The sequence below is a fragment of the Mustela erminea genome, chromosome 14, assembly GCF_009829155.1.
Source record: "Mustela erminea isolate mMusErm1 chromosome 14, mMusErm1.Pri, whole genome shotgun sequence".
Taxonomy (NCBI): Eukaryota; Metazoa; Chordata; class Mammalia; order Carnivora; family Mustelidae; genus Mustela; species Mustela erminea.
In genome coordinates this window covers 82,868,173-82,894,611 of record NC_045627.1, presented here as the reverse complement: position 1 = coordinate 82,894,611, position 26,439 = coordinate 82,868,173, and the positions used below count along the sequence as shown (strand labels likewise).

General features: G+C 54.0%; 1 protein-coding gene across 8 annotated transcripts in view; it reads right to left on the bottom strand.

The window, feature by feature from the left end:
- Positions 1-26,439, bottom strand: part of TACC2 (transforming acidic coiled-coil containing protein 2) — a 203,079-nt gene that overhangs the window by 58,060 nt on the left and 118,580 nt on the right. For 2 of the 8 annotated variants that reach the window (XM_032311900.1, XM_032311901.1), the window contains exon 1: positions 16,063-16,539. The exons of the other annotated variants lie outside the window; for them this stretch is intronic. In XM_032311900.1, coding sequence (XP_032167791.1) covers positions 16,063-16,130 — 68 coding nt within the window. In that variant the 5' untranslated portion in view covers positions 16,131-16,539. Of the gene's footprint in view, positions 1-16,062; positions 16,540-26,439 lie in introns of those variants that run through there. 8 annotated transcript variants of the gene reach the window in all.

Below are 26,439 nucleotides of genomic sequence, written 5' to 3'. Positions count from 1 at the left end.
CACCTTACCTGGGCCCTTTTCCTCATCCGTGCGGTGGCACCTGCCACCAATGGCATGAGGTCGTTCTGAGAAGGGAGTCTGCCCTCAGACCGTGCCGGGCACACAGAAGGTGTCTATTCTCTCCAGTCCTTACCATGTCAGAATTCTACAGCCAGGAGTATCATATCCTTCGCCTGAACATAATCAGAGAAACCCAGAGCCAAGTCCATTGTCCCTGCTTGTAGTCAGGGGACAGCTATACCAATGATTGGTGAATTTCCAGAGCAATGAGAAAAGAATGTGATTTTTTTGCTCTTCCCACACACCCTCGGCTCCCCTCTCCAGCTCACACACACACACACACACACAGCCTGGTAAAACGGCTGTGGGCGAGGAATTGTAAAATCAAGCAATAAATCCACTCGAATATTTACTGAATTAATTCACAGCCAGTCTGACAGAAATTGTAATCAGCAAAGGAGAAGGAGTGTTCTGGGTTCTGGGGTGCACTGGGGAGCTTTTCTCTCTCTTGCATTCCCTGAAAGGAAGACAGACATGAAGACAGACATGATGAGGGAAGAGGAGCCAGTCATCCCAGGGCTGGGGAAAGAAGGTTCCAGGCAGAGAGAACCACAAGATGGTGAGTCCTGAGGTGGGAAGGGGCTTGCCAGTTGCAAAGGGCAGGCTGAGTTATGGGCCCCCCAACCGCTGGGGAAAAGAAGAGGGCCAGGAGGAGAAAATCTGCCCTGAGGAGCTGGAGAGCCTGGGGAGGGCTTTACATGGGGAAGAACTTCCCCTACATATGGTCTTCAAGGCCACCATGACTGCTCTGACAAGGGCAGCAAGGCAGCAGTGGGGGAGGGAGACAGTACATCACCTCGGCGGGGAGACAGGAGTCCAGAGACAGAAGGTGGGGCCCTGCACTAGACAAGCAAGGGGGAAGGACAGAGGGAGAAACAGCTGCAAAGATGAGTAGTCAGACTCGAGACTCCCATGGAAGGTTAAGGAAAAAGCTGAGATCCCAAGTGTGCTTTCAAAAAGTTTTGGCTAAGATAAGCATTTCCTTCTTCTGTCACTGTAACAGATACTAGAAAGAAGATAGCTTTTCTCAGGGTGCCTGGGTGGCTCAGTCAGTTAATTGTCCGCCATCGGCTCAGGTCATGATCTCAGAGTCCGGGGATGGAGCCCCCATGTGGGCCTCCCTGCTCAGCGGGGCGTCCCTCTGTAGCCTCCCCCCCGCCCCCGCCCCGCTGGTGCACTCGCTGGCTTCAGCTCTCTCTTTCTCAAATAAATAAATAAAATCTTGGAAAAAAATAAAGAAAAAAAAGAAAGAAGACAGTTTTTCTTGACTCCAGGGGCCCTGAATCATGTCTTAACAGCAGTCGATTTAATAACAAAAGTATCAAAGCCGTAATCAGTGGTTTGACTATGACAGGGCTGAGAAGCAACCTCAGATTTCAATTACATAGAACAAAGCTCCAATGAAAGATACGATTTCCCACAGCAAAGGGGCAAACTGTCCCAAGGTTAAGGGTTTTGTGACAATAACCCAATTGAGTTAAAATAGACTCTCAGAGCTGACCTCCGTGCCACCACACTACTCAGTTGGATGATAAAAGGAACAGAGTAAGGTATAAATCTGACAATGGCCACCACCTGACAATTATTTCCAGTCCTCATGCCTTCAAGCCCTCCGACTTACCAACAAGCCCCAGCCCTCCCCCTTATTTTTAGGACAAGGGCAGCCCTTTGTGCTTTGTCTTCTCAAATCTCTTGCATCAAAGGCTCCAAGTTTTCCATTATCTCAAGGGTCCTACTATTTTAAAAGTCATGCTTCTGGTTTCAGCTGGAATCTTAATGAAAGTTGAAGCAAATAATTAGGGGCTTATCTCTTCTTTATTTGTCACAGGACATGCCGACGGGCCAAGCATTAGAAGTAAGAAAAAGAAATAATCACGGATTTTGGCTCGCACAAGCGGAAGGAGGTGATAGCACACATGCTCTGGTATGAATGGAGAATCTGACACATGCTGCCCAAAATTAAGATGGGAAAGCTCTGACTCTTGACAATTCCATATTGCACTTCCTTCAAAAGCCAACACCAGAGGGGTTCATTTGCTTGTCTCAGGAGGTCAAGGCCAACAAAGGACTGAACGGATTGGCCCGTTCAACATCAGACATGATGATGGAAATCCATCAACCAAATCATCATTCCCGGGGCACCTGGATGGCTCAGTCAGTTAGGCGTCTGCCTTCAGCCCAGGTCACGAACTCAGACTCCAGGGATAGAGCATCAGACTCCCTGTATAGCGGGGAGCCTGCTTCTCCCTCTGCCCATCCCCCCTTTTGTGCTCACGCTCTCTCTCAAATAAATAGGATCTTTAAAAAAAATAAATAAATCATCCCAGAGCTGCTAAACAAGTAAATACAAAACCTACAATGAAGACCTCAGGGATGGAACACTAGCATTTCCACCAGAGAACACGCAGAAATACTCTGATACAGGAGAAGAACCAGACACTCTCCTATGTGCTATTTCAAGACGGAGGCCCCGCAAATCCTCGCTTTCCCCCCTGGACACCACTTTCACCCCAGGATGTGGGAGCAATGCCTCTGAAAGAAAGAGAAAGAGAAAGAGGAAGAGAGAGCCAGCATCACACAGAGCAAGGGACAGATACTTGGTGCTCGAGCAGGTAACGAACGGGGGCTCGTCTGCGGGGCAACCAGAGGTGAGCCGGACCTTCCCCTCCCCGTGCATCAAATGCTTTCCAGCTCTTTCCAGGTCCCACACAGGAGAAAACGCCCGCTGCTTACTGACACGTACGCCTGGGGTGAACTCCAGGCTTGGGCGCCTCTCAAAGCCTGAGATGCTGCTCCTTCATCTCCTGGGAGAATTCCAAGTGCCCAGCCAGGGTCTGGCGCTGCAGCAGGACCCTGGTGCCTGGACAGCCCCACCTCCACTCCGTCCCCTAAATCCCTTCTTCCCGCTGCGGAGTAATGCCATGGCTTCCTCGCAGCTGCCAGGCCTGGGCATTGTCCTTCCTGCTTCAAAAACCTCACCTGGGAGCCTCCCTTCCTTTTATCGCTTCCAAAAGGCCCCCTGCACAGGCCCCTCGCCCTGCTAGAGCTGCTTCTCCCCCACGCAGCTGCCTTTCTCTCCCTCTCGCCTCCAGCCACCATGGCTCCTTCCAAATTCCTCAAGTTCCCACCGCTGCCTCCCTTGGGGGCCGACCTGCTCCAGCCAATCGCACACACATCCTGGCTTCCTGGGGTCAGACCAGCCCTTTAAGCAGCTCATATCTGCGAGGCTAGCTACAAAGCCATACATTTTCTCAGGAAAAAGACAAAAAAAAAACCAAAAAATTATTTCTGTCTACACGTATAATGAGATCCAAGTAAAATGATGCTGTATATTCACTCAGTCGGGATGAATCGTGGGCCCTGCACAGATGTCCTCTTGTCCCCTGAAGAACAGCCCTGCCTACTCCAAACAGCCCCCAGATGGGCAGCCGTGCAGGCACTAAACCGTTATCTATGGGGGCATAAAACTAGAAGGTTCTTTATTAACTAGGAGGGACCTCGGGGGAGAATTTCAGGAAAGCCAGTTTTCAAACAGCTCTAAAGAGGAAGATAGGCTCTTAAGTCTATGAATAAGGCTGCCCAGTATCTTCAGTGGCAAATCTGGAAACTCAGAATTACAGTTTATGTGACAAGGAACATAATAAAGAAATAAAGGTGGGCTGTCTTCTCCCTTGCCCCTTGAACACACACCCAAATCTGGTCACAAGACTCCTCCATCAAAGGCTGCCCACGGCTGCCCAAACTCCTTAGTGCGACTTGCGAGGTCTTCCAAGATTTGGCCCCTGCAATTTCCCTCTAGTCCCCCACACCCAGCCCCCCAGGACCCTCCCGGCCCCTCTGCACTGGCTCTTGCTGTTCCTTCCACCTGGCTGCCCTCCTGCCCAACAGACACCTGCTCAGGAAGGTTCAGCAGGATGGCCCCTCCTCCATGCAGCCCTCCATTACTTTATCTCCACTGGACGCTAAAGTGTCCGTCCCAATGCCTAAAACACCCAAGTGCATGTTTGGGGTGCACAACATCAGCCTCCCCCAGGACACTGTGAGCTCTTTGCATACCGGTTCCTTTGTCTGTGCGTGACAGTGGCCTCCAAGGTACAAAGGGCCCAGCCATCATTCTGCCTCTTTGGCTTCTTCTATTTTTTTTTTTTTTTAAAGATTTTATTTATTTGACAGAGAGATCACAAGCAGGCAGAGAGGCAGACAGAGAGAGGGGAGGAAGCAGGCTCCCTGCTGAGCAGAGAGCCCAATGCGGGGCTCGATCCCAGGACCCTGAGATCATGACCTGAGCCGAAGGCAGTGGCTTAACCCACTGAGCCACCTATGCGCCCCGGCTTCTTCTATTTTTCTATCTTACAACCTGACTGGTCCAATTCCATCATATATATACATATTATATATACATATATTATATATATATATATATTTTTAAACCAATCAAATATTACACCTGGGTATGAGGGCAATACTTCCCAAGGCCCCTGAGATTTGGGTAATTTATAGTTTCTCCAGGCAAGCCTTTACCCATCACCCCCGTACCTCTGGTTCCTTCCCACACACCATGCCAGGAATTTAAGCTCTGAGTTTTAGAAGAGGTAGTCACATATGGAGATGGGGGAAAGGCAGTATTCAGGAAATTACAAATATAACACAACATATAATAAATGTAGCATAACAATATAATACAACATAACAACATAACATAACATAACATAACATAACATAACATAACATAACATAACATAACATAACATAACCTATTTTGAGCATAAATTGGGAAAGGCACCGCGTAAAGCCAGGAAAGCGAACACAAGGACGGAAGGGCATTATTTGAGAAAGCCCATCCGAGCGGGCTGGTTTCCAACGTTCAGGACCTTCTTTTCCACTTCACAGGCACTACGGAGTTTTCTCGGGGAGTGATACTAACGCATCCTTTGGCACCATGTGCCAGCATTTCAGGGTTTTCTTCCCCAGACTTCACTAGGAATTATGCTATATTAAAACAAACAAAAACCCATGAGCAGAATACTTCACAAACATGTGCATGTGCTCCCCAGCATCGCCAGCATGACCATGCCTCCTCTCTCCAGCTGCAGAATCTCCCAGCCACGGGGAGGGGGCGGGGGTGCTAACCCCACCGTGCGGATGTCGTGACCGAGGCTCCACGGGCACAGAGTCGGCCGGCAGTGCACACGTCCGGGAACCCAGGACAGCTGTGCACTGAGCCAGGGCCACGTTCCGCTAGCTTTTCAAGGTGGCCTCTGTCGAATCTCGTGCTGCTCCTAACAGCGGAGCTGGGCTTGTCTGTGGTGAGCACGTTCTCCCCATGTTTTCTTGGGAGCAGTGGGTCTGTTCCTCAGGCATCCTGTCCATCTTAATGCCGCCCGGCTCTCTGGTCCAACTACAGTGCACTGGCCACAGACATGGACCCACAGTCACACAGTCATCCAGTGAGGAGACAGAACCCTGCCCTGGCCCACGGAGGCCATGTGAAGGGACAGGACTCAGGGCCTCCCTGAGGGAGGGAGAGAGAGGCCAGGAGAGCTCTGCTGGCTGCAGCCTCCGCTCAGGCCCCCGTCCACGGTCCTGTGCATGGGAGCAGGTGGCTGGTGACCACAGGGCCCCAGCTCAACCTTGAGGTGGCCCCAGAGTCTGGAGGCAGCCCCTGGATTGTACAGTCAGGCGGGGTGCTGAGAGTTACATCCCAGCGAGGGGCTGGCTCCGACAGGCTCTTCCCCCATCTGTTACTAGAACAACTGGACGTGACAGACTTGGGGCACGAACACGTCTTCATTTCCGAAGTCCCACTTTCCCTCATCCGCACAGACAGCACCGTCAGGCCCCACCTTCCACCACAGTATACCTCGTCCTTTTTTACCTGGAGCCCCTTCCCTCTGTCCCCACCTCTCTCTAGCATCAGACACAATCAGCAGGAAAACACTGCTGGAAGCTTCCAGTCGGATGTAACTGTCCTCCTCCTCTTGCTCCTTCCCCTTCCCTGGGCTTCAGGTCACGTCTCTCAAGCCTGGTCACTAAAGATATTCACTACAGGTGTCAAAACACCTGAGTTGTCCCCAAGCAGGCTTGCCTCCCGAGACATCCCAGTTAGGGCAGGAGATGTAAGCTGAGCGGCTCAAGATCCATCACAGACCAGCCGCGCACTCCAGTGCTCCCCAGTTTCCTCGCCCCTCTGCCCTGGTGTGTCCAGGTCCGTGCAGACAGTACCAGGGGCTGCGGCACCCAGCTCCCCCAGCAGCTAGGGTGCCAGGTCAGAGGGGTCGCCTCGGGTAGTCTCAGGGGCAGGTCCCCTGTTGGACATCAGAGAATGATCCTAAAGGCCACCAACCCTATCACTTTAGGTGGTTCGGAGCTTTCTTCCAGAGGGGAAGGAGGGAGCAGGGTCCTTTTTTCCAAAGTCGTCCTGGTAACTATCCCTGGAAGAACCCTACGTGTTGGTCACAGGAGACACAGGAGACCTCTGGTCTTTAAGTTACTCTGAATGGTTTGCTTCCACACCTTCCACCAAAGGTGCCTGGCTAAGTCCACAGGCAAAGCCCTTCTGAGGAAGGAACATTCTAGGTACACCTCTGCCCAGGGACACCCTACCAGATCCCAGGCTCCTGGTCACAAAACTTCCCATCCAGCACTTACAAACGTTGCCAGTCACTGGTTCAGGAGTCAAAACGCCCAGCAGACTCGGGCTGTCGTGCCTCAGCGGCCGGACTGGCCCTGTGCTCCGGCCCCACAGCCTCACACACACTCTACGCCCAGGCCCCTCCACCTTCTTCCCCAAGAGCAGGGTCCCTCAGACACTGATGCTGTGGGAGACCTTCTCTTCCCCACAGCCCTGCCCTGCAGAGTGTGCCTTTGGGCCATTCTCTCTCCCCTGAGCATTAGAGGAAAGGAACACAGTCCCAGGATTCTCCTCAGAACGAGGCTGGGCCAGGAAATTCCACGCATGACCTACGTGTGTACAGATGTTTTCCCTAAAGTAAAGCCAGCCTCTCCAGCCTTCTTCCTGGAAAATATTCCCACTTCCAGGCATGCCTCCCTCAGCAGAACAATTAGCCATTATGAACTTCCACCAGGGCCCTGATGAATGGTTAAGGGGAACAACTCTCAGAAGTTGGGCCCCTTTGATCCAGACTGTTCCTGGAGTTCCAGAGACCCAGACCTGATCCCCATTAGAGATGGCGCTTAGCGGGGAGAGCCTCGGGAAACGCCGCTCCCCCCAAAAGCAAGCCAGCCACACACGGATTGGGAACTTTTACTCTGACATTCTGCTCCCCTGAGTATTTCCCCCAGCCCAGACAAAGAGCAGCCCAAGCTCTAACAGATGCCAAGCTTCAAGTTCAACAAATGGTCTATCTTTAGCCAAGTCCCACTCAGGATGAACCTGGTAAACAACCACCTTTTTTGGAAACTGATCGTTTGAGCATCCCTGAGGAGATGGAAGGAATCAGAAAAAAAATGATACTTTAGGGCAAAGACACAAGTTAAGACACAAGGGTAGGCCACGGTCATGGGTCCACGGTCCATCATTTTTATCCCCAAATTAACCATCCACTGCCTTCCTCTGGGGAGAGAGAATCTGCAGTCTCAGCTACTTTGCTGCCCTGGGAGGAAGCCCCAGTCCCTGCTCATCAAACGATACAGTCCATCTAAAAATATATTTTTTAGCAAATCGGAAGTTAACGGGAAGAGACTCAAATGACTGCCAGACTCTCTGAATGAAGATCAGCAGGAAAGGCCCCAGTGGTGTTTCACAAATGATGGGCTTGTGGGATCTGAAACAACGTTCTGGCAAAAATAGGCTCCCCATGACTTCTAAGATCCTGACGTTTCAGCTCTAAAATTCCCCGACTCTGGGTCTCCACAAACACCCTGGAGTAAGTGAAGCCCGAATGCTGAGAGCAGCACCCTGGGCCCGACAGTCGGCCTGCGTTCTCAGCCGCACAAGGACACGGAGAAAACTGAGGGCGGGGGCTGCTCCCACCCCTGCCTGGAGCCAGAGGCTGCTCCTGCCTCCATTCAAGGACGAAGCAGAGGAAACCGTGGAAGGGGCCAACCCAGAAACAACCTTTCGCCATCAGGAGGGCTGGCAGGTGCAAAACGTGCTCTGGGAAGCCCACCAGCCCTGCAGGGACTTTCCTGCACAGCCGGGGCAGAACCTGTGCAGAAGACCCAACTTCCTGGCCCCGGGAGCTGCTCTCCTTCGCAAGGGTTAAGAACACAGAAACAGGGGCGCCTGGGTGGCTCAGTGGGTTAAGCTGCTGCCTTCGGCTCAGGTCATGATCTCAGAGTCCTGGGATCGAGCCCCGCATCGGGCTCTCTGCTCAGCGGGGGGCCTGCTTCCTCCTCTCTGCCTGCCTCTCTGCCTGCTTGTGATCTCTGTCAAATAAATAAATAAAATCTTTAAAAAAAAAAAAAGAACACAGAAACAAAAGGAATCCACTGCGGTTTGCCCTCCACGCTCCCCCTCTGCCGCCCCCCCCACACTCTCCCCTCCGCCCCCCGCCGCTGCCCCAGCCTCCTCTGAAGCCTCTGGAGCTCAGGCAGGAGCTGCCAAGAGGCTTCCTGAGGTGGAAGAGATGAAGGCGGCAAGAGACACCTGCCGAGAGATGGCCAGAGAGAGCGCAGAGCTGAGCGCACAGCTCTCTAAGAAGAGCAAACCATGTGCAAGGGGAGAAAGGGAGCCGGAGAGAGGCCCCAGCTGTCACGGAGCTGACCTGCCGGCCGCCGAGCCATGGTGCACTTTCCTGGGACAGCATTTAGGCAGGGTCACACATCCTTCAGCCAGTAGCACTGGCTGGCTCTTGTGTCACCACACGGTGGCGACAGGCAGGCCGATCACCAAACTGGCTGTCCCTGCGGCCGTGGGTCCAGTCCTCACATGGGGCCCGGAGAACCTTAACACCTGAGGTCCAGTCAAGCTCCCACTGCCCCCCAAGTCCCCGCTGCAGGTCCCCCTCCGCGGGCTCAGTGTGCCTATGACTGTGCTATATGCGTTCAACGAGACACTTAGCGAGCATGTACTGTGCTGTGTGAGAGACTGGGGACAAGCAGGATAAACAGAACGCTCTCAGGATCCTTCCATTCTGACGAGACCCGTGGAAAGAGACTGCAAATAACTACCAACAGGCAGAGAATTACAAAGAACTCACACAGGAGAAGGCTACGGAGCTGTGGTGTCCAACACAACTGTCTCCTGCCAGACGCAGCAATTTCAATTAAAATTTAAAATCCAGTTTCTTGGAGGGGCTGCCCACATTTTGAGGGCTTAAAAGCCACATGTGGCTAGGTGGCGGTTATCCTGGGCCGTGCAGATTATACAACTTTTCCATCATCCCAGAAGGTTCTACTGGACAGCACTGGAGAGTAATGGCAGAAAAAGCTATGGAGGACTGAAGCTGGAGAAGGAGTCAGTCCGGCCAGCACAGCGCAGAATGCTTTCTGGACCAGCTACCGCACGTGCAAAGGCCCTGAGGTGGCTGAGCACTGCATGTTCAAAGAGTTGACAAGTGCTCAGTGTGGGTGGAGAGCAGCTGGCAAGGGGAGGTGGGAGGCCAGTCCTGCAGCACCCTCCCCCACACAGGGAAGCTAGGACTTCAGATGGAAAGCCATGGGAGGCAGACACAGGGAAGGGCCATGATCCAGGCTGTTTAAGGAAGAAGGAAGGAGAGGGAAGAGAAGACCAGACTTTACTACCAGGTTTCTGGGTGCAGCCGCTGGCTGGCTAGGGAGCCGTGCGCTGAGACAGGGAGGGGCACTGGGACTGGGTTGGTGCGTATATAGGTTATTTGTGTTTGAGAGAAGGAAAGTCATCAGTTAAGTTTTAGATACTCAAAGCCCGAGCTCTCCGTCAGAAACCCGAGAGGAGACACGAAATGAGCCGCTGGAGCTCAGAGGAGAGGGGAGGGTATAGACCAGGCGTTCTTGGTATGTAATAGTATTCAAGTAATAGTACTCAAGTCCATGAGACATCTTGGGGAGAGCAGAGAGAGACATCAGCTTGGCCCAGGCCAAAGACTTGAGGATCCCTGAGCTCATATACGGTCATGAGGATAGGGGGACACGGAGCCCTGTGCCACCCCAACCAGCTGTATGACCAGGGGCAGGGGGTCAGCAAACTACGACCCACCGCCTGCTTGTGTAAATAGGGTTGCCTAGAACAATGGCTTACTAATGGCCTGTGACTGCTTTCACACTTGAACAGAAGAGCTGAGTTCCTGCAACAAAGACCATATGGCCTGCAAAGTCCACAGTACTTACTCTTCAGCCCTTTACAGAAAATGTTTGCCGAGCCCCCGACTGCTCTCCCAACCTCAGAGAGCCCTCGGTTTCCTCACCTATAAAATGGGGGTGGAAGTGCGTGTCTCATAGGATTCACGGATATAAAAGTTCTATAATGGGAAACACCCAGCACACGAAAGTTTCTGCTAATCTAGTCTGCTGGGCCGGGGGCTGCAGAACCCCTCACTCTCGGCTTTCCCACTGCAGCATCCAGCTCTGTTTCCATGTTCCGTGACGCAAACAGCACACACCTGCTCTCCAGAAACAACGCCTAACCTGAGTCTGTAAGTACAAACAGTGTCCTCTGAGCGACTGCCCACGAAGGGTGGGTGTGTGCAAGCGACTCGGGCTAAGTCGGCTCTTCGAGGCCAGCCAGTCCCACGTCCCAGGACTCCCACCCAGGCTGAAACCCAAGCATTAGCCCACGAACAACTGGTTTTCACGGAGCCACTGTGTGCAGTGCCCAAGTCCTCACCATCAATCTTAAGGGGAGAGGAGGGAATTATTCAACATCCTTTGCTTACCCAGGAACTCGCCCATCTCAGGCAATCCATCTGGCAAGGACAGCCAATCACACTGCTGGCAAGGACAGCCAATCACATTGCTGGCTGAAGTGGTTCCTAGGCAACCAAAGACAGAGCCACAGAAAGAACCCACAGACCGTGGAAAGAAACATGGGGACGGGGCTGAGGGTCAAGGCGGGGAGAGTGGCCCAGACTCCACTGACCCAGAGGTAACGCTCGCCCGTCCTGGCTCCTCACCCCACCATCCCGTGGGCGGCGCCCCAGCCCAGTGCCCCAGCAGAAAGGGACAGCATGAGTTCCCGGGCAACCGGCAGCTACCTGGAGGGCCTTGGAATGTTCTTGGCCGTCAGCTCACCTTAGAGAAAGCCTACAGGTAAGCCCCACAGAGAAAGCAGTAAAGGGCAACAGGGGCCATACTGGACGCATCTAGGAACGAAAGCCAAGGAAAAGCACCTGCTATTGGACTCAATGTTTTTGCAACCCCCCCCCCCCCGCCCCTGGCAATAATCCATTTGTTGAAACTCTAATCCCCAGTGTGTTGGCATCTGGACGTGGCACCTGAGGGAAGTAATTAGGTCAGAAGGGTGGAGTCCTCGTGAATGGTGTCAGTGTCCTTCAAAGAAGACACAGATCTCTCCCTCTCCCCCCCCCCGTTCCCCCTACTCCCTCTCCCTCCTCCAGCATCCTCCTCCCCTCTCTCCCCCACCACAAATCTCTGCTCCCTTCGCTGTGGCCAGGGAAGCACCGAGGGCACAACCGTATGTAAACCTGGAAGAAGGTCCTCACCAGACACCAAATCTGTCCACACCCTGACCTCCTGGGACCTGAAGCCCCCAGAACCCAGAGCCATCAGGGTCTGCTGTTGAAGCGCCCCCAGCTGTGGTATTTTTGTCCCAGCAACCTGAACTAAGAGTCCCCAGCAGGTTCCTTCAGGACTCGGGCAACGCCCAGTTGCCCAGCCTTCGGAGGGTCGGGGGAACAAAACTACTAAATTTCGTCCAGCGCTAATATACAAAGTGAAAGGCGCTTCCTGGAGCTGGACAGCCAGGATGTCCATCCTCGCCTGCAGCCCACAGCAGGGATGCTGTCATTTAAGCGAAATGACTTTGCCAAGGGTCACCTCAAGAAAGATCCAGGGAGGCCTAAAGACTGATCCTTATCAGGAGCTCCAGCAGCCCTCTCCGGCCCCTTCTGAGCTACTGAAATGACAGCAATTTCCAGGCACATAGTGTCCCCACTTTTGTCACAGCCCGGTGCTCTTGTCTTCTGAGTCTTCACAGACAAGGGTCCTCCCCTCTGAGAAACCCCGGGAGGCAGGTGGGGACTGAACAGCCGCCCAGATGGAAAGACAGGACGGAGGATCGGGAGCCACAGGAAAAGGAAGGGCCCAAGTCTCTGCTTCCTCTGCTTTCTCATCTGTGACTCAGATGGGTGCACAGGTCTGTCCCCTGCCCCCACCCCCGGGCCCCCTGAGGTCCACCCACAAGTTCTCCCTGGCCTGGCCACTGTCTCAGTTACTGTTCTCATCCCACCTGCTCATCAAACCGCAGCCCGAACTCATCAACTTTCCCCCAGGCTCCCAATCCAGTTCTCCTGTCCTGGCCAAGGCGACATCGTTCTCTTAGTCCGAGAGGAGCGTAAAACCTTCGCTGCGTCCCTGCCACCATGTGCAACCTTCCCCCCCCCCACCCCCACCAAGGCCGGCTGCTCCTGGCTTCCTGGCGTTTCTCCACCTGGCCTGGCCCTCCTACTCTGATCTACAGGAGCATGGGCGGCACGGGTTCCCCTAGCTGATCGGAGCCCTGGGAAAGGGGGCGGGGTGGGGGCGGCTTCAACCACACAAAGGGTAAAGTACTTCCTGCTGCTGCACTTAGCAGAGGCTGAGCCACAAGGGGCTGCCGGGGAGGGAAGGCACAGGCAGGAGCGGCCAGTCGAACCCACAGCCCTGCTGCCACGATCCCTGGAGCACTTCCTGCCCCCTCCCCCCCATCCCCACCCCCAATCCCGCACTGTCCAGCCATCCACGCTGGGAAGGAGTGTTTTCTGCAGAGGATTTCTTCTCTCCGAGCCACTCCTGTTCTGTTTGGAAACAGGGGCTACTGCTGCTACCAGACCTTCTTTCCCGGACAGCGAAGAAGCAGCCCAGAAGTGGTCAGAGTTCCTCAGGGACCAGGACGGAGATGCCTAGCTAGCTTGGGGCTTCTCAAACTCCCTTTTCTACATACAACTCACCTGGCATCTTTACAAATCTCTGGTTCAGGGCGCCTGGGTGGCTCAGTAGGTTAAGCCTTTGGCTCAGGTCATGATCTCAGGGTCCTGGGATCAAGGCCCACATGGGGCTCTCTGCTCAGTGGGGAGCCTACTTACCCACCTGCCTCTCTGCCTACTTGTGATCTCTGTCAAATAAATATTTTTAAAAATCTTAAAAAAAAAACAAAAACAAAAAACAAAAAATAACAAACTCCGGCCAAGTGGAGATTTGGATTCAGCTAGTTTGGTGGGGGAGGGGGGGTGCTGAGGTCATCTGTAACAAGCCCCTGGGCGAAGCTGATGCAGAGTCTGGGGACCACCCCGGGAGGAGCAAAGGCAGGGTCAGTGCTAGAGCTTCCAAGCCCCTGCCCCACCTCCCAGCACCAAGGGCCTTCCTGCTCCTCCAGACCAAGCAGGAGACCCAGGACTCACCTACCCCACCCCGACCTGCTTACCAGACTGCACTCTGTACAGAGAGACACCACCAGCTGGGGCTACAAAAGCTGCCCAAAGGCCCCCCAAACCTGAAATCAGAAGGAAAGACATCCTGGAACTAACAAAATTCCTGCAGGCACTTCCAGATCATCTTGCCTCCCTCGGTCCTTGGGTTTCACTCTTCTGCACAGGCCCAGCTCAGGCCCACCTTTCCACAGAGAAAAAGGAGAAATGGTCCCCCTGGATTCCAGGTTTCATGGATGGTGTCTCCGCAGGTGTGCACCCCGAGTCCGCCTCCATCCCCGCAACCCCCACAACAGCAGAACCTCCTTTTTCCTCCTTGAACCAGGTGCTGCCCTGAGTTCTGTATTACTCACACATGCACGTTTTTAGGCACATGGAAATACAGACTATCGTGAAAGCCTTGTGCCTGTACAGAAAAGGGGTGCTCTCTTAACACATTTTTTTAAACCTCTGGACTGGAAATGAGTGACCCTGTACTGGAAAAACAAGCTCTGATTACTGAGACAGCAGAGTTGGGATTTTAGAGAAGAGCAGTTGCTAGACATGGCACCAGCCCTGAACATTCCCTCTCTCTTCATTGCAAAAAAAAAAAAAGGTTAGGGGAATGGAGAGTGGGATCTGTGAGCGACTATCCTACAGACCCATATTTAGAGACGTTGCACAAGCAGCCCTTCCGGGAGAGACGCCCCGGGCTGGTGCACGGGGAAGAAATCAACAGACAATACTGATAAGCGGCTCCCAGCACAATGTGGCCGGTCCTACTGGAGATTTCACTGCAACACCACTATCCCCACTAGGCAGAACCTCAGGGGCCTTACCAAAAGGCAGCTTCTGCCTAAAACAGAATCTCCCCCAAACTCAGCCCTCAGCCAACAGAGTACAGGGTCATTTGTTAACTCGATGAGGAAAGAGGGCGGGGCTACTAGAGGCTGGTGAGCTCAATTTCCAATGGCTGAGGAGCGTATTTTCCCAAACATGTGGTCACATTGTCTTTTCCAAGTCCCGTCTGCTCTTTGACAGGCGTGAGACCAGATACCAGCTAGCTGGAGACTCCCCCCCCCGCCGCACCCCCCAACTCACTGATTTCCAGTTTAGAGACTTAAAAAAAAATAGGTTGAAATTGTTCTCTTCTGCCCAGGCTGGAACCTTTCACGGTGGTTTGTATTTCCACGCATCTAACAATACTACACATGGACGAGAAACAGGGTAGGCGTAGTCCAGGGCTCATGGCATCAAAAAAAAAAAGTCTCCAGCTTGATGGGCCTCCCGTTGTAAGATGACGCTTTCCCAAGCTACAAGGATGAAGACAAATGATCGGTGCACACCTGCTCCTAACTATGGCTAAAGAGACCCTGGAAAACCATGAGGCTCAGCCCCGCATGACATCACCGCCCTGAGACAGCTCCTCATTGAAGCCCAGGCTCGGGGCCCAGGAGGAAGCCCCACATGGCACCGGGATCCTACTATCCCGGTCCATATTACACCCGCAGACCAAGCCCCGCTTATCGTTTAATCAACACATTAATGGTTCTCACCAACCAACCACTTTACCTACTGCCCCACCCCCAAACTCCCCCAAAATACTCTTTTCTGAAACACGTTCTTCTCTCTGGGAAAGCAGAATGGGTAAGGCAGGGATGGGAAGGCCCACTCTGGACACAAGCCTGAGCTGCCGAAAGGTGCCCCTGGCAGCCAGATCGGCTCGGTAAGCCCCATCCTCCAGACATGCCTGGGGAGGAAATGGAGCAAACCATACAGAAATGGCAATTCCAACTAACATCCAGCCAGGATAAAGGCCACTTCTGGGCAAATCAGCTCTGTGGTTTAGAGAAAAGATCGGTTCCTGAATCAATGCACAGTCAAACCCGGCTTCCACCAGCGGACCAATGACAAGACTTGGGCTGGCTTCACAAATAATAGCAAGCAGCCTCGGCCCCAACAGGGTCCATCGGAGTGAGTGTGGATGCCTAGGCTAAGAGGACTGAATGTCCACTAGCCATGATCCACACCATCTGCCGGCCACGCGGCCAGCTGCCCCTAAACTGGTCTGTCTCCATGGCCACCAAGCTGCCACACTCAGGGGCTCTTCCCAAGAGGCCCGGCCGTTCCGCTGCAGGAAATACCACTGTGCCGGGGGTGCAGAGTTAAGATGCCCACGGTAGGAGCCCCGGAACATGCACTGGCCTGCTGAACTGAAATCGAACGCCAGAGGGTCATTTTGTCCCCCGCCTCCTTTGGTGGGGGTGGGGCAGTATCCTGGCGCTGCCAGATGCCCATTCCAGAGCGAGCACCAAATGCTACAAGGAGCAGCCACCAGGCAAAGCCGTGCAAGGCTGCCGGGAATCCTGGGCCGGCCGCGGTTCCAGGCTGCCCCCGCATCAGGAGACTCGACACTAACAAAGCCCAGGCAGCCTCTCCTCCACCCGGGGAGGAGGATGGGGCGGGGGGAGGTTCCGGGCTGGCCCGGCGGAGCACTTACATTGCCTCAGAAACCTCCAGGTTCGGGTCGCTGGCTGGGACTGGCTGCAGGGACTGCGACCCTCCCATCCTCGCTGCGCCCTGGCGAGCACACTAGCCGCGAGCGGGGCCAGCGTCCTGGCGCGGTTCCTGCAGCCGGGAGCCGGGGCGGACCGGCCGGCGGCCGGGGCTGCTGCACTGCAGATGGGAGCAGCTGCGGGCATCCGTGGCGGCGGCGGCGGGGAGCGGCGGCTGAGGGCCCGAGCCGGAGCCCGGGGAGCGAGCGCCGCGGAAGTGTGCGCGCGAGTGTGGCCGGCGCGCGCCTAAGATGTGCGCGAGTGTGGCCGGCGCGCGCGGCTCTGCCCGGGGCGCGCGAGTGTGAGCGTGAGCGCCGGTGTGGTCCAAGCGGAGCTGCTCCTAAACCCCTCGGCAGACCGGCTTCTGTGTGTGACACGGTGATGTCATCACCGCCGAGCGCCCCGACGCCTGCATCTCCACAAAGCTCCGACGCAGCCTCCGGAAACGGGCCGGGTCTTCGCCCTCCCTCGGCACCCACGCCGCCTCCCCCAGCCTCCCCCAGCCTCCCCCAGCCTCGCCCCGACCGCCCGCATTGTGTGGCTTTGAAATGCAAATGCACTGTGGGCTGGGAGGGGGGGCAGGGGGAGGGGCGTGGTGGTCTCCGCCTGGCTGACCGCAGAGAGAAGTGGGGGTACTCTCACCCTGGCTGGCTCATCCTTCCAGGAGGAAGGGAAAGAAACCTCCCGGTCCTGGGGTGTGTGTGTGCAGGGGGAGAGGGCAGGTAAACAGGCTGCAGTGGGAAATGGATGAGATGTGTGCGGTTTCCCACTGCCGGCTTCTGCCTCCTTGGTTGTGGGGGGACAGCGTTGCCAGGCGTGAGCCCGATGAAGCTTGTTTACCATGGCGCTTCCAGGGCCTGGCCCCCTGCTCACAAGAGAGCCCAGGCCCGGCCTCCAATTTGCTCACACAATGCAGACACAATGCGGACGGTGGGCAAGGCGGAGAGAAAGCAGCACAGGGCCTGCCATGGGGTGGGCAACCCCACCTTTGGCCACCAGGTGAATTCTCCACACAGAGGCCCTAAGCAAGTGCTCATCCTAACTGTAGGCCTGGAAAGCTGATAAGCCCAGGCCAGGCCACCAGGTGTCCAGGGAAAAGACGGCTTGCTGTGACCTGCAACCAATGGCCCATCTCTGTGATTCTAAACACATCCCATGGTGGTGTCCCCAGCACCCACCCCACAGCCTGGCTAGGACAACAATGCCTACCTAGCCAGGGCCCCCACCTGGCTCCAGCTACCTCAGAAAGGTTCAAGGCTGGGGCCCCTGCGCCTTCTCACCAAAAGCTGTTAGGGCAGGGTTTCATGTCTCAGGTTCAGAGGTTCGGGGCACACCTGGGAACCTGACCATTTGCCCCTGTTCTGCTTTCTGTGCAACTGCATTCAGAGCTCCAAACACAGACAAGGGAATTAAAGTGAGCCCCTGAGGGTAAGTTGAAAACCCTTCTACACTTTCCCAGTGTGCCTTCCGCCGCGTGGTGAGCTTAACATGCATCTAAACTGGGGTTAAAAGAAAAACAAAACGAAAACAGAACTGCTCAAAGCATCTGAAAATGTCCTCCAATGCCCTGAGTGTTTTCTGAAACTGTGGCAAGGATATGTGGACAGGACCTTTGCAGTCTGCAGCTCATAATGTCAGAAGCGTACTAGACTTCATGGTGGGCTGCCTTTCCTCTGTGCCTGTTTAAGATTAGTATCAAACAAAAAGCCAGAAAAATCAAAACTGTTTCCCAGGACGCAGCAACATGAAATTTCCAGGAAACGCTGAGAAGGTTTACTTTTGCATTTCCATGAAGACGGCTAATGACTGTGTCCCTCTTGCAGGGAAGGTCACTGTCAAGGTGGAGGAGGCTTGCTCTGGAGAGCAACTTCTGGCTGCTCGTCACTCACTGCCAGGGCAGGGTGTCATCTGGGCTTGGGGATCCTGCCATGTGTTCCCCTCCAGTGCCCCGAGGCTTTGCTTCCCACTAGACAGCCCATCTCTTGGGCCCTGTGGGCCACTGGGAGTCCCAGCAACCCTATCACGGGGAGCTGAAGATTCCAAAAGCCCTAACCTAGACTTGGGTTTTTAAGGAAAGCAACCCCTTCCCTGGGCATGGAGAGTATGGCCCTGAGCCAAACTTGGCACTACAGCAGTGAAGAAGCAAAATCAGAACCCATCTGCTTTTCCGTTCGTGACACACGAGAGCACAGAACCATCCAAGTATCCCCCTTGCCCCTCGCAGGCAGGGGTTCGCTGCAAGAAATTGGAGAGAGCTTTGAAATGAGACCGGAATTCAAATCCTGACTTCTCCTTCATTGTGAGGTGGCCTGGAGCCAACCACTTAACCATCCCGATCTTCTGCTTCCCCAGCGGGCAAAAGAGAGAAAGCATCTATTTTGCAGGATATTGGGAAGTTAAATCAAATAATATATGTGTATACATAGGGTCCCAGGAGCAGGACTCTAACTGGTGCTGAGCAGTGCTAATTTTCTTTCCTTCTTTATGAGAAGCATTTTCCCCTAAGTCAGTGCCATAAAGGAAACAGAGAAGCAATAAAATGAGTTGCTTTTATTTCAAGTCCCAACAACTCTAACGTCAGGGCCCACTGACACTTCACAGGCTGCCACCAACTCAGTGAGGCCAAAAACACCCCCCAAGAACCAGGGCAGAGACAAGTGCAACACGGGGACCGGCGATGCCACACAAATCCACACAAGGTGAGCTTGTACGGCGGGCTCACGCCCTCACTGACTACTTCTTGCTGCTTAGTTGACACACAACTGAAACAGATTTGGTCATCTAGTAACTGAGCCGACAGAAAATGTAAAATGAGAAAAGGGGAGTGGGGGGAGGGAGAGCTGTTCTGGAAACACAAGGTCTTGCTGTGGGCTGCAGGTGCGTCCCAAGTTTGTGCACTCACTCTGGTCTCCCCCACCCCCTTTCTCCCTCTCTGTCAGGTGAGGACAAGCAACAAGGCTGCCTTCTGCAAACCAGTGAGATAGCTCTGGCTGGGAACCCAGCCATGCCATCACCCTTGCAGCCCCCAGAACTGGGAGCCGTATGTGTTTCTGTTTGTGCCACCCAGACCGTGCTGTTTTTGCCACAGCAGCCCAGGCCGCCCAAGACAAGCTGCTTAGCTTGGACCCCACGCTGATGCTCTGCGGACCCAGCCCTGGGTTAGGGTCCTGCTCAAAGACGACTCCTGCCTGTCCCTCCCACTCCTGCCTGTCCCCTGCCTCCCCCTCCTCCCCGATTCACCCTGTCCCACCCAGATCATTCCACAAAGGCTAAATCATGAGTCTGTACAGTGACAAAGCACAGATTCCATCTGGAATTACTAAAGCGCAAGCAGTTAGTGCTCTAACCACTCGCTCCCTCAGGTACGTGCGCCCGCACGGAGCACCCAGTGGGGTGGGGACCGGGGGCTGAGGCTACAGATGTCATGCCCGTGGCTCCCCTCTGTGGACTCCGAACCTTCCGGGAGGGACCGCCTTCACGCGGCCCGGCTGGTCCTTCCTTCCCTACCACCTCTTCATTCCCAGCCCGTTCTCCAGACTTCACCTGGGCCACCCCGAGCAGAGCATTTCCCCTCCAGAGCAAACCAGTGATCCCTGGAGCTCCTAACCATGGCCGCAAAGAGATCCTGAGCTCAGCCGCTCTTGGGGCCTTTGGACCACGGGCCACATACTCTGGGACCCTGATGCAGGCTAAGCCCACTTAGGCAACGGGCTCCCCTACCAACCCTCCCAGGATGTCTCCCAGACCCGAGAAAACTAGATACATCAAGGGATACACCCATCATTTCTAAAACTATTAGCAATTCAACACATATCAACACACCTGCCATGTACTGACCTATAAATGCTGAGTAAGAGGAGCCTATCCTCAGGTTACTGACACATCGCGGAAAGATGAGCAAACCTCTGTAACTGAGAGAAACTCTGGTAGAGACTCTTAAATGCCAGTGAGGTCCGAGGGACTGAGCTACAGTCCAGAAGGGCGAGCCCTTTGAAGCATCTTTGATACCCCAGGAAACACACACTGGAGCGGCTCTGTCCTGGCCTGCGGCCTCGGAGAAGTCTCCAGTTGCCATAGCAGCCACGCTTTCCAAACAGGACCGATGGACCCCTGCACTGCTAATTAGCCCAAGCACACACACTAAAGAAAAGTAGGTCAGATCACAGAAAAAATCCATCTGGAGAGCACGAAGAATGTAAACACAGATGGAGAATGGCCCGGGTCCTGTTTCTTCCAGTCGCCGGCCTTCCCCACCGTCCACCGTCCCGCGGTGGAGACTGCAGGGAAAGCATGAGCACCTTCTCTTTAGGGAGCCCAACTCCAGCCAGGCTCCTGCTCCGCCAGGACCACCACTGCCTGCTGGCAACTCGCTCCTCCACTGGGGACCCCCAAAATCCACGTCCTGTCCCACAACTCTGTGCTCACTGCCCTCCCCCGAGGTTCCAGCTGGTGGGAGCTCTTCCATCTCAGGCCTCCCGTGTGGCCAAGTTCCACATCCAAGTGTGAACAGGAGTCTGAGACCGGCAGGACTGGCCAGGGAACAGGACTGGGGTGGGGTTGGGGGCAAGGAATGGCACACTGCTGGCACTTTCCCCACCAGGATCTACGGATCTGGGATTCCATTCTCTGGGCTTTGGAGATATAGCTTTTATGTCACACAAACTTGCTCCAAAAGCTGACCACAGCCTTCGGGAAGACGTCCCAATTCCGCATCCTGGCCTTGATCTCGTGACTCACTCCACCCGGGACCTTGAGCAAGCAGGGTCCTCCCTGTGACCTCATTGCCATGGAGGAGCCCCTCCCCACCTTCTCAGCTCTCTCGATGCCTCCTGGGTATCAGCCCCAGCTCTGGGCCAGCTCCTGGGAGGGAGAGTCCCGGCTGAGCCTCAGACTTCTCTCAACCACTGGCAAGTCAGAGCCTTGGCATTTGCTCACACCATTCATCCCACTGTATCCACGTGTCTGCACCTGCACTCTGCTCTCCAGCCCTGCAGCACACCCTACGCACAGCCAGGGCTCCATAAACTCGTGCAGGGGACACCTCAGAGGGCGTGGGAAGAGGTCCTGGCAAAAGTCTTCAATCATCTGATGAGCAGAGAAAGGGGAGAAGACCGATGGGTTCTTCCATTTCCGGGGCCACGGGTACCTAACCATCTTCCAGACTCCAACATTCAACTTCATATGCTTGCGCTTAGGAGCCTGAGTGGTTTTCTTAGGCTGAAGCACAAGCTCAGGTAAAACCCCATCTCTTCCAGAAAGTTCTTTCTCTTTCTTCTTGGAAAGGGCTATCTACTATACGTTTTCCTTGTCAATTTCATACCAGATCTACACATGAGACCTTCCAGAGTTCCTTCCAAGCAAAGACAGCTCTAAAGACTACCCTTCAGGGGGTAAATCCTTTCAATTCTGTCATGATCAAGAATGGAGATTGAGGGGTTCACTGTCACACCCAGAAAGGCACCCCAAAATGTGCTAGAAGAGAAATGGGTAAAGAGAGATGAGACTTACTTTTGTTTCAAAATTACCAACGCAGGTTACAATGTTAATCTTTGATGCCCACGAGAAGAAAGGCAGCCAGGCTGGTGCAGAAAACACCAGGTCTACACAAAACTTCAATTAGTGCCAAGAAGTCTCATCATGGAGGAGGAGTCAGTAACACAAACACCACATCCGAGAAGACGAAATAAGAGCCTCGAAATCTTTCTCTCTTTACCAGATTCATTCAGCTCGTTTGAGATGGATATGGTAGGAGAACTCCTGAGATCATTTTTTTAGGAAATAATACCTACCTAAATTTAGAAAAGATTTAAGCTTGCAGTTCAAAAGAGCACAAAAGAAATTGGGCTAGAAAAGGTGTATAAAAGCCAGAGAGGGTGAGGTTATTCCAGAAATACTTATTGAAGCCTTTGTTGGAATAAGCTGCAAGTCTGGCCCTAAGTTTCCCAACAGCCAGGGCAAAAAGGGAAACAATCGCAAGCAGTTACATAATTCATTAAACCCAGCAGGTTTGGGGGGAAAAAAAGTCACTCCACGGATGAGCAGGTGTCTCGTGACTGCCATTCTCAACATACTCTCTCCTGTGGGCCCTCTGTCAAGAGACCTTGACTATGGTGGACCATGCCTTTGACAACAGCCTTCCACCCATATAATGTTCCGTGCCATCGGGCTGCCCCTGTGAGCAGAGCTGCCGCTACTCAGCTCCCTGCAGCAGTCAGTAAGATCAGAAAGCGAAGAAGTCCCCGGAGGATATATCTTGAGTTGCCCCATCCCGCTGAAAGCATCTCTAAGCATCCATGGTGCTAAGGCAAATTGGTTATAGAAGAGAAAGGAAAGGTCAGCCTGCCAGGGTCTTTAGCAATGAAGCAACCACTTACAGACTCGGTGCTCCCCTCAAGTAGGGAAGGAAGCCCCTCTTGGCTTCCAAAGTCTCTGCCAGTTGTCTCTCCACGACTGTTGGGGCAAATACAGAATGCCACTGACGGCACAGGAAGCCTACACCTGGCAGAACATGCAGGACCCCGTGAGGTCAGTGAACCGGATTCTGAGGAAGGTGGGACGCCCTTCCACGGGAAGCTGTGACAGGTGGCCATCTGTGAGCCGCGCAAGAGAAGCTGGGGAGCATGAAGGAGGAGGCGGCTTTGAAGAGGGAACGTCAAGCTCAAGGAGCAGAGAGAAGCCCATCAGTGAACTGCTGAGGCCCCGAGGAGTTACGGAGAAGAGACTCAAACGTGACATAAGGAACACACGACCTTGAAAACCGGGCAGAAAAATTGGGGCAGACTTCCTTGTTCGTTCTAACTAGTAGCCAGTTATCATGGAAGCCTACATCTGGTTCAATATAAAACTCACCGTTTTCATAATTCTTCATTTCTTTTTTCAAGGTAAAGTTGCAGTTAAACCCCTTCCGTGCTATTACCATAAAACTTTGACTTATTAAGCAGATTCATTTTTAAGTGGCCTTTCTCAGGTACCAGCTGTCTTTTTCCAGACCTGTTCCTCTCACAACTTTTACAAAGGAGGTTTAAGGTCCCAGGCAAAAACTGGGTGCCCAGAAGTGGTCACGGGCCAAACAAAACTCTGACCTCCAATGTTCAAGCTCGTACTTAGAAATAAAGTCAAGTTTCCCCTCAAACCTGGGAAGAGAGAAACAAGCGACGTGCCGCACCAGACGCCTCTCTCTTGGACGGAGAACATAAGCAGCGTTCTCTCCCTTTCTTCTCCAGGAAATAGTTCCAAGAACAGAAAATTCCACAAGCACTTTCCAGTGCCTGTTAAGAGCTCAAATACTGTACTTAGTTTGAATGCCGATGTGTTAATCCACAGAGTTCCTCCAGAGCTTAAGCGGACTGGTTTTAGAGGCTACTTGGTACCGGGGAAAAAGAAGAACATTCAGGTGGAAACAGAGAGGGGCCGTCCCGGCTGCCAGAATCAGCAGCAGAGTAGTTTCTGCAGCCAGACTGGAGGGCCAGACTGGGTTGAGAACTCCAGGTCCCACCGTCTACAGGGGGAGAGGATTTCTCCCTGTGGCTCCAAAGACGCCATCCCGGGGGCGGGCAAGGCTTCCCAGATGAAAACACAGACAAGCACATTCAGAGGCTCTGGGTGTCTCACTCCTTCCCTCACTCTAAACAGAGGGTGGGTCCTCCTGAAGTCCCGGCCGGAGCAGCAGCCCCCTCGCAGGGCAAGGTGGTCAGCTGGTCTGGGGGGCATCCCTTTCGAGCCTCAAGAGCAGGGACACAGAGCCTGGCGTGGGGCTGCCCTAATTGTGAGCCACGCACAGAAAGCCAGGAGCTGAGGACCAGAACTGCTGACTCAAGGCTCCGGGAGAGAAGAGAAATCCAGAAGGGCTGGGCCAGAAATAGCATCCACGAGCACCTACTGATACTTAATTAGCATAACATCTGAGGAGAGACTGAACGAGTGTGCGTGCGTGTGTGCGCATGTGTGTACACCCCCGTGCGTGTGCACAGATGTGCGTGTGTGTGTGCATTACCAAGCCCTCAAAATATTTCCCTCTTCGTAACCCTCCCAGTGGGTCTGTGTAATTCCTCCCGCGCCCTGTCTAGTCGTCGCTGGATGCAATTAGCCCGCAACGGTGTCTGAAGAGAAGGGATTACTTCTAAACACTCAGAGTTTTAGGAATTGACTTGTCCACGTGAAGACAGTCTTGCCGGGACAGACTGACCCAGTTCCATGCCGCTGACTTTAAGGAAATGTCGGAGAGGCCCCACCAGGTCTCCTAGCAGCTTTCAGAGGCTGATTACTTTTCAATTTTGACACAGAATAAACGCATGGTACGTTTACATGGTTTTGCAGCTCAAGTGAAGAATCCAAGAAGAGATGAAGGGCTCCTGCTTTGGGATGGCTCAGCCTGGGAATATGCCTCCAATCCCCAACATGGGGGCGGGGGGAGGGGGCCCTTTTGTTTCTGGGAAGTCAACATCTCTTTCCAGAAGGGCCTGCCCCGACCCCCTCATCGTAGGGTATCATCCCCCTAGGGTAGATGGGGAAGGCTGGGTGCCCAAGAACGAGGTTCGAATTAGACTCTCTTCCTCATTCACCTAACTCCGAAAGATTCATGGATAATAGGAGAAATTGCTCATTCACCTGAATCCTTAAGCTGACCCAAAGAAGTAACCAAGCCCCTCTGGCCCTCAGTGTTCTCGTTTGTGTAACAAAAATAAATTGGAACTTCCCATCAACATGGATATTGCAAAAATGAAATAACAGATAAGAGGTTCTTCATACAGCTGTGCCAAGCATACAGCAAGTGCTCAATACGCATCAGCTACGACTGCCGCTGCGGCTGTTTCATGGAAAAGCAAGAAGGCCCTCTGTCCCCACTGACTCTCACAGCAGCCCCGGGACACCAAGTCCGGAGCTCCTCATCCAGCTGGCAGGCTTCCTGGAAAAGGAGTCTGCTGAGACACCAACCAAAACGGGTCCTACCACAACTTTGCTCCAGGAACTTGTGACCTCGGGCAAGGTCCTGACCTCACTGGGCCTCAGTCTGCCCCTCTTTAACATGGGGCCAATAAAAATGGTGAGTAGGGAAGCCCCATTATCTAAACTCCAGAAAGGCTGCAGGGCCATATGGTTTGCAGAGTCACCAGGCAACGATGCTCAGTGAGATGGATTTCTGAAGTCAGGAGCAGGGGTACTTACTGGGGGCACAAAGTAGGGGAGTCATCCCTGAAGAGCCAGCCATTTCGCCTTGTAGCCAAGACAGAAAGAGCTAGGACTGCATGCTGGATGGAACCCCGTGGCAGATTACACCCCTCCCCTCCTGAGCCCCAGCTTTGGGCAGCACGGGGAGGAAAGTCTGGTGCCGAGCCCAGGGTCCCTGGTGACTTGGCCTGGGAGCTCCCCCCACCCCAGAATCACAACCTAGCCCAGGAGTCCCTGCCCCTGCAGAGTCCCCTCAGGAGAGTGTGGCCCCGGTGCGTGGGAATCACTACTATACCCCCAGAGGCCTGCACAGAGCAGAAGCTCAACAGACATTCATGTGTGAATGAAGGAAGGAAAGCATGCAAGCCATGAGGACAGATTCACATCTTCTACACCCCCACAGCCTCCACCCATGTTCCCGCCACCGTCGCCTCCCAGCTGAACCATGGTGACAACCTCCAGTGGTCCTGTGACCTCCGGCCTCTAATCGCCACTCCATCCCCCCTCCACCCCTGCAACTCACCTGGGTCCTGACTCTCTCCTGCTTTAAAGGGGAAACGATCCCCCCTGCACATCGTGGGTCCCAGCAAACTTCCGGGACCCTGGCTGCAGGCCCTCCAAATCCGCCCACCGCCCACCCCCGACCACCTGTGCTCCCCCGGCCCCAGGGGGTCCAGGCCTGCCCTGACCTGCTGCCTAAATCTGCTAGGCCTCTCCACCGCCCATCCAGCCGCGGCCCCTGTGCTTCCCCTCTGAAGCACCCTGGCCTTCTTCACCCCTCAGAGCATCCCCGGCCTCTCCAGGCCGACCAGGTGCTTTCTTCTGGCTCTTCTATTCTTCTATTCTCAACTCTGTGGGACACTTGCCATGCTGTATTAGCGCTGTGTCTGTCTCTGTCTCCTCTGCCCCAGCACTCCCAGCGCGACTGGATGTCAGCAGAGAGCCGACATTGCTGAAATGGCTCCTGTTTGCAAGCACTGAGCCACACTCTCCATATACCTCGTTTACTCAGTTAATGCCAGTTACACAGTTAATGCCAGGATGCAGTTATGACTAGCCTCGTTTAAAAGATTTTAGTGTACGAAGGCTCAGAGAGGTCCAGTAACTTGTCTGAGGTCACACAGATCCTCAGTGGGGCAGAGGCAAATCTCTCC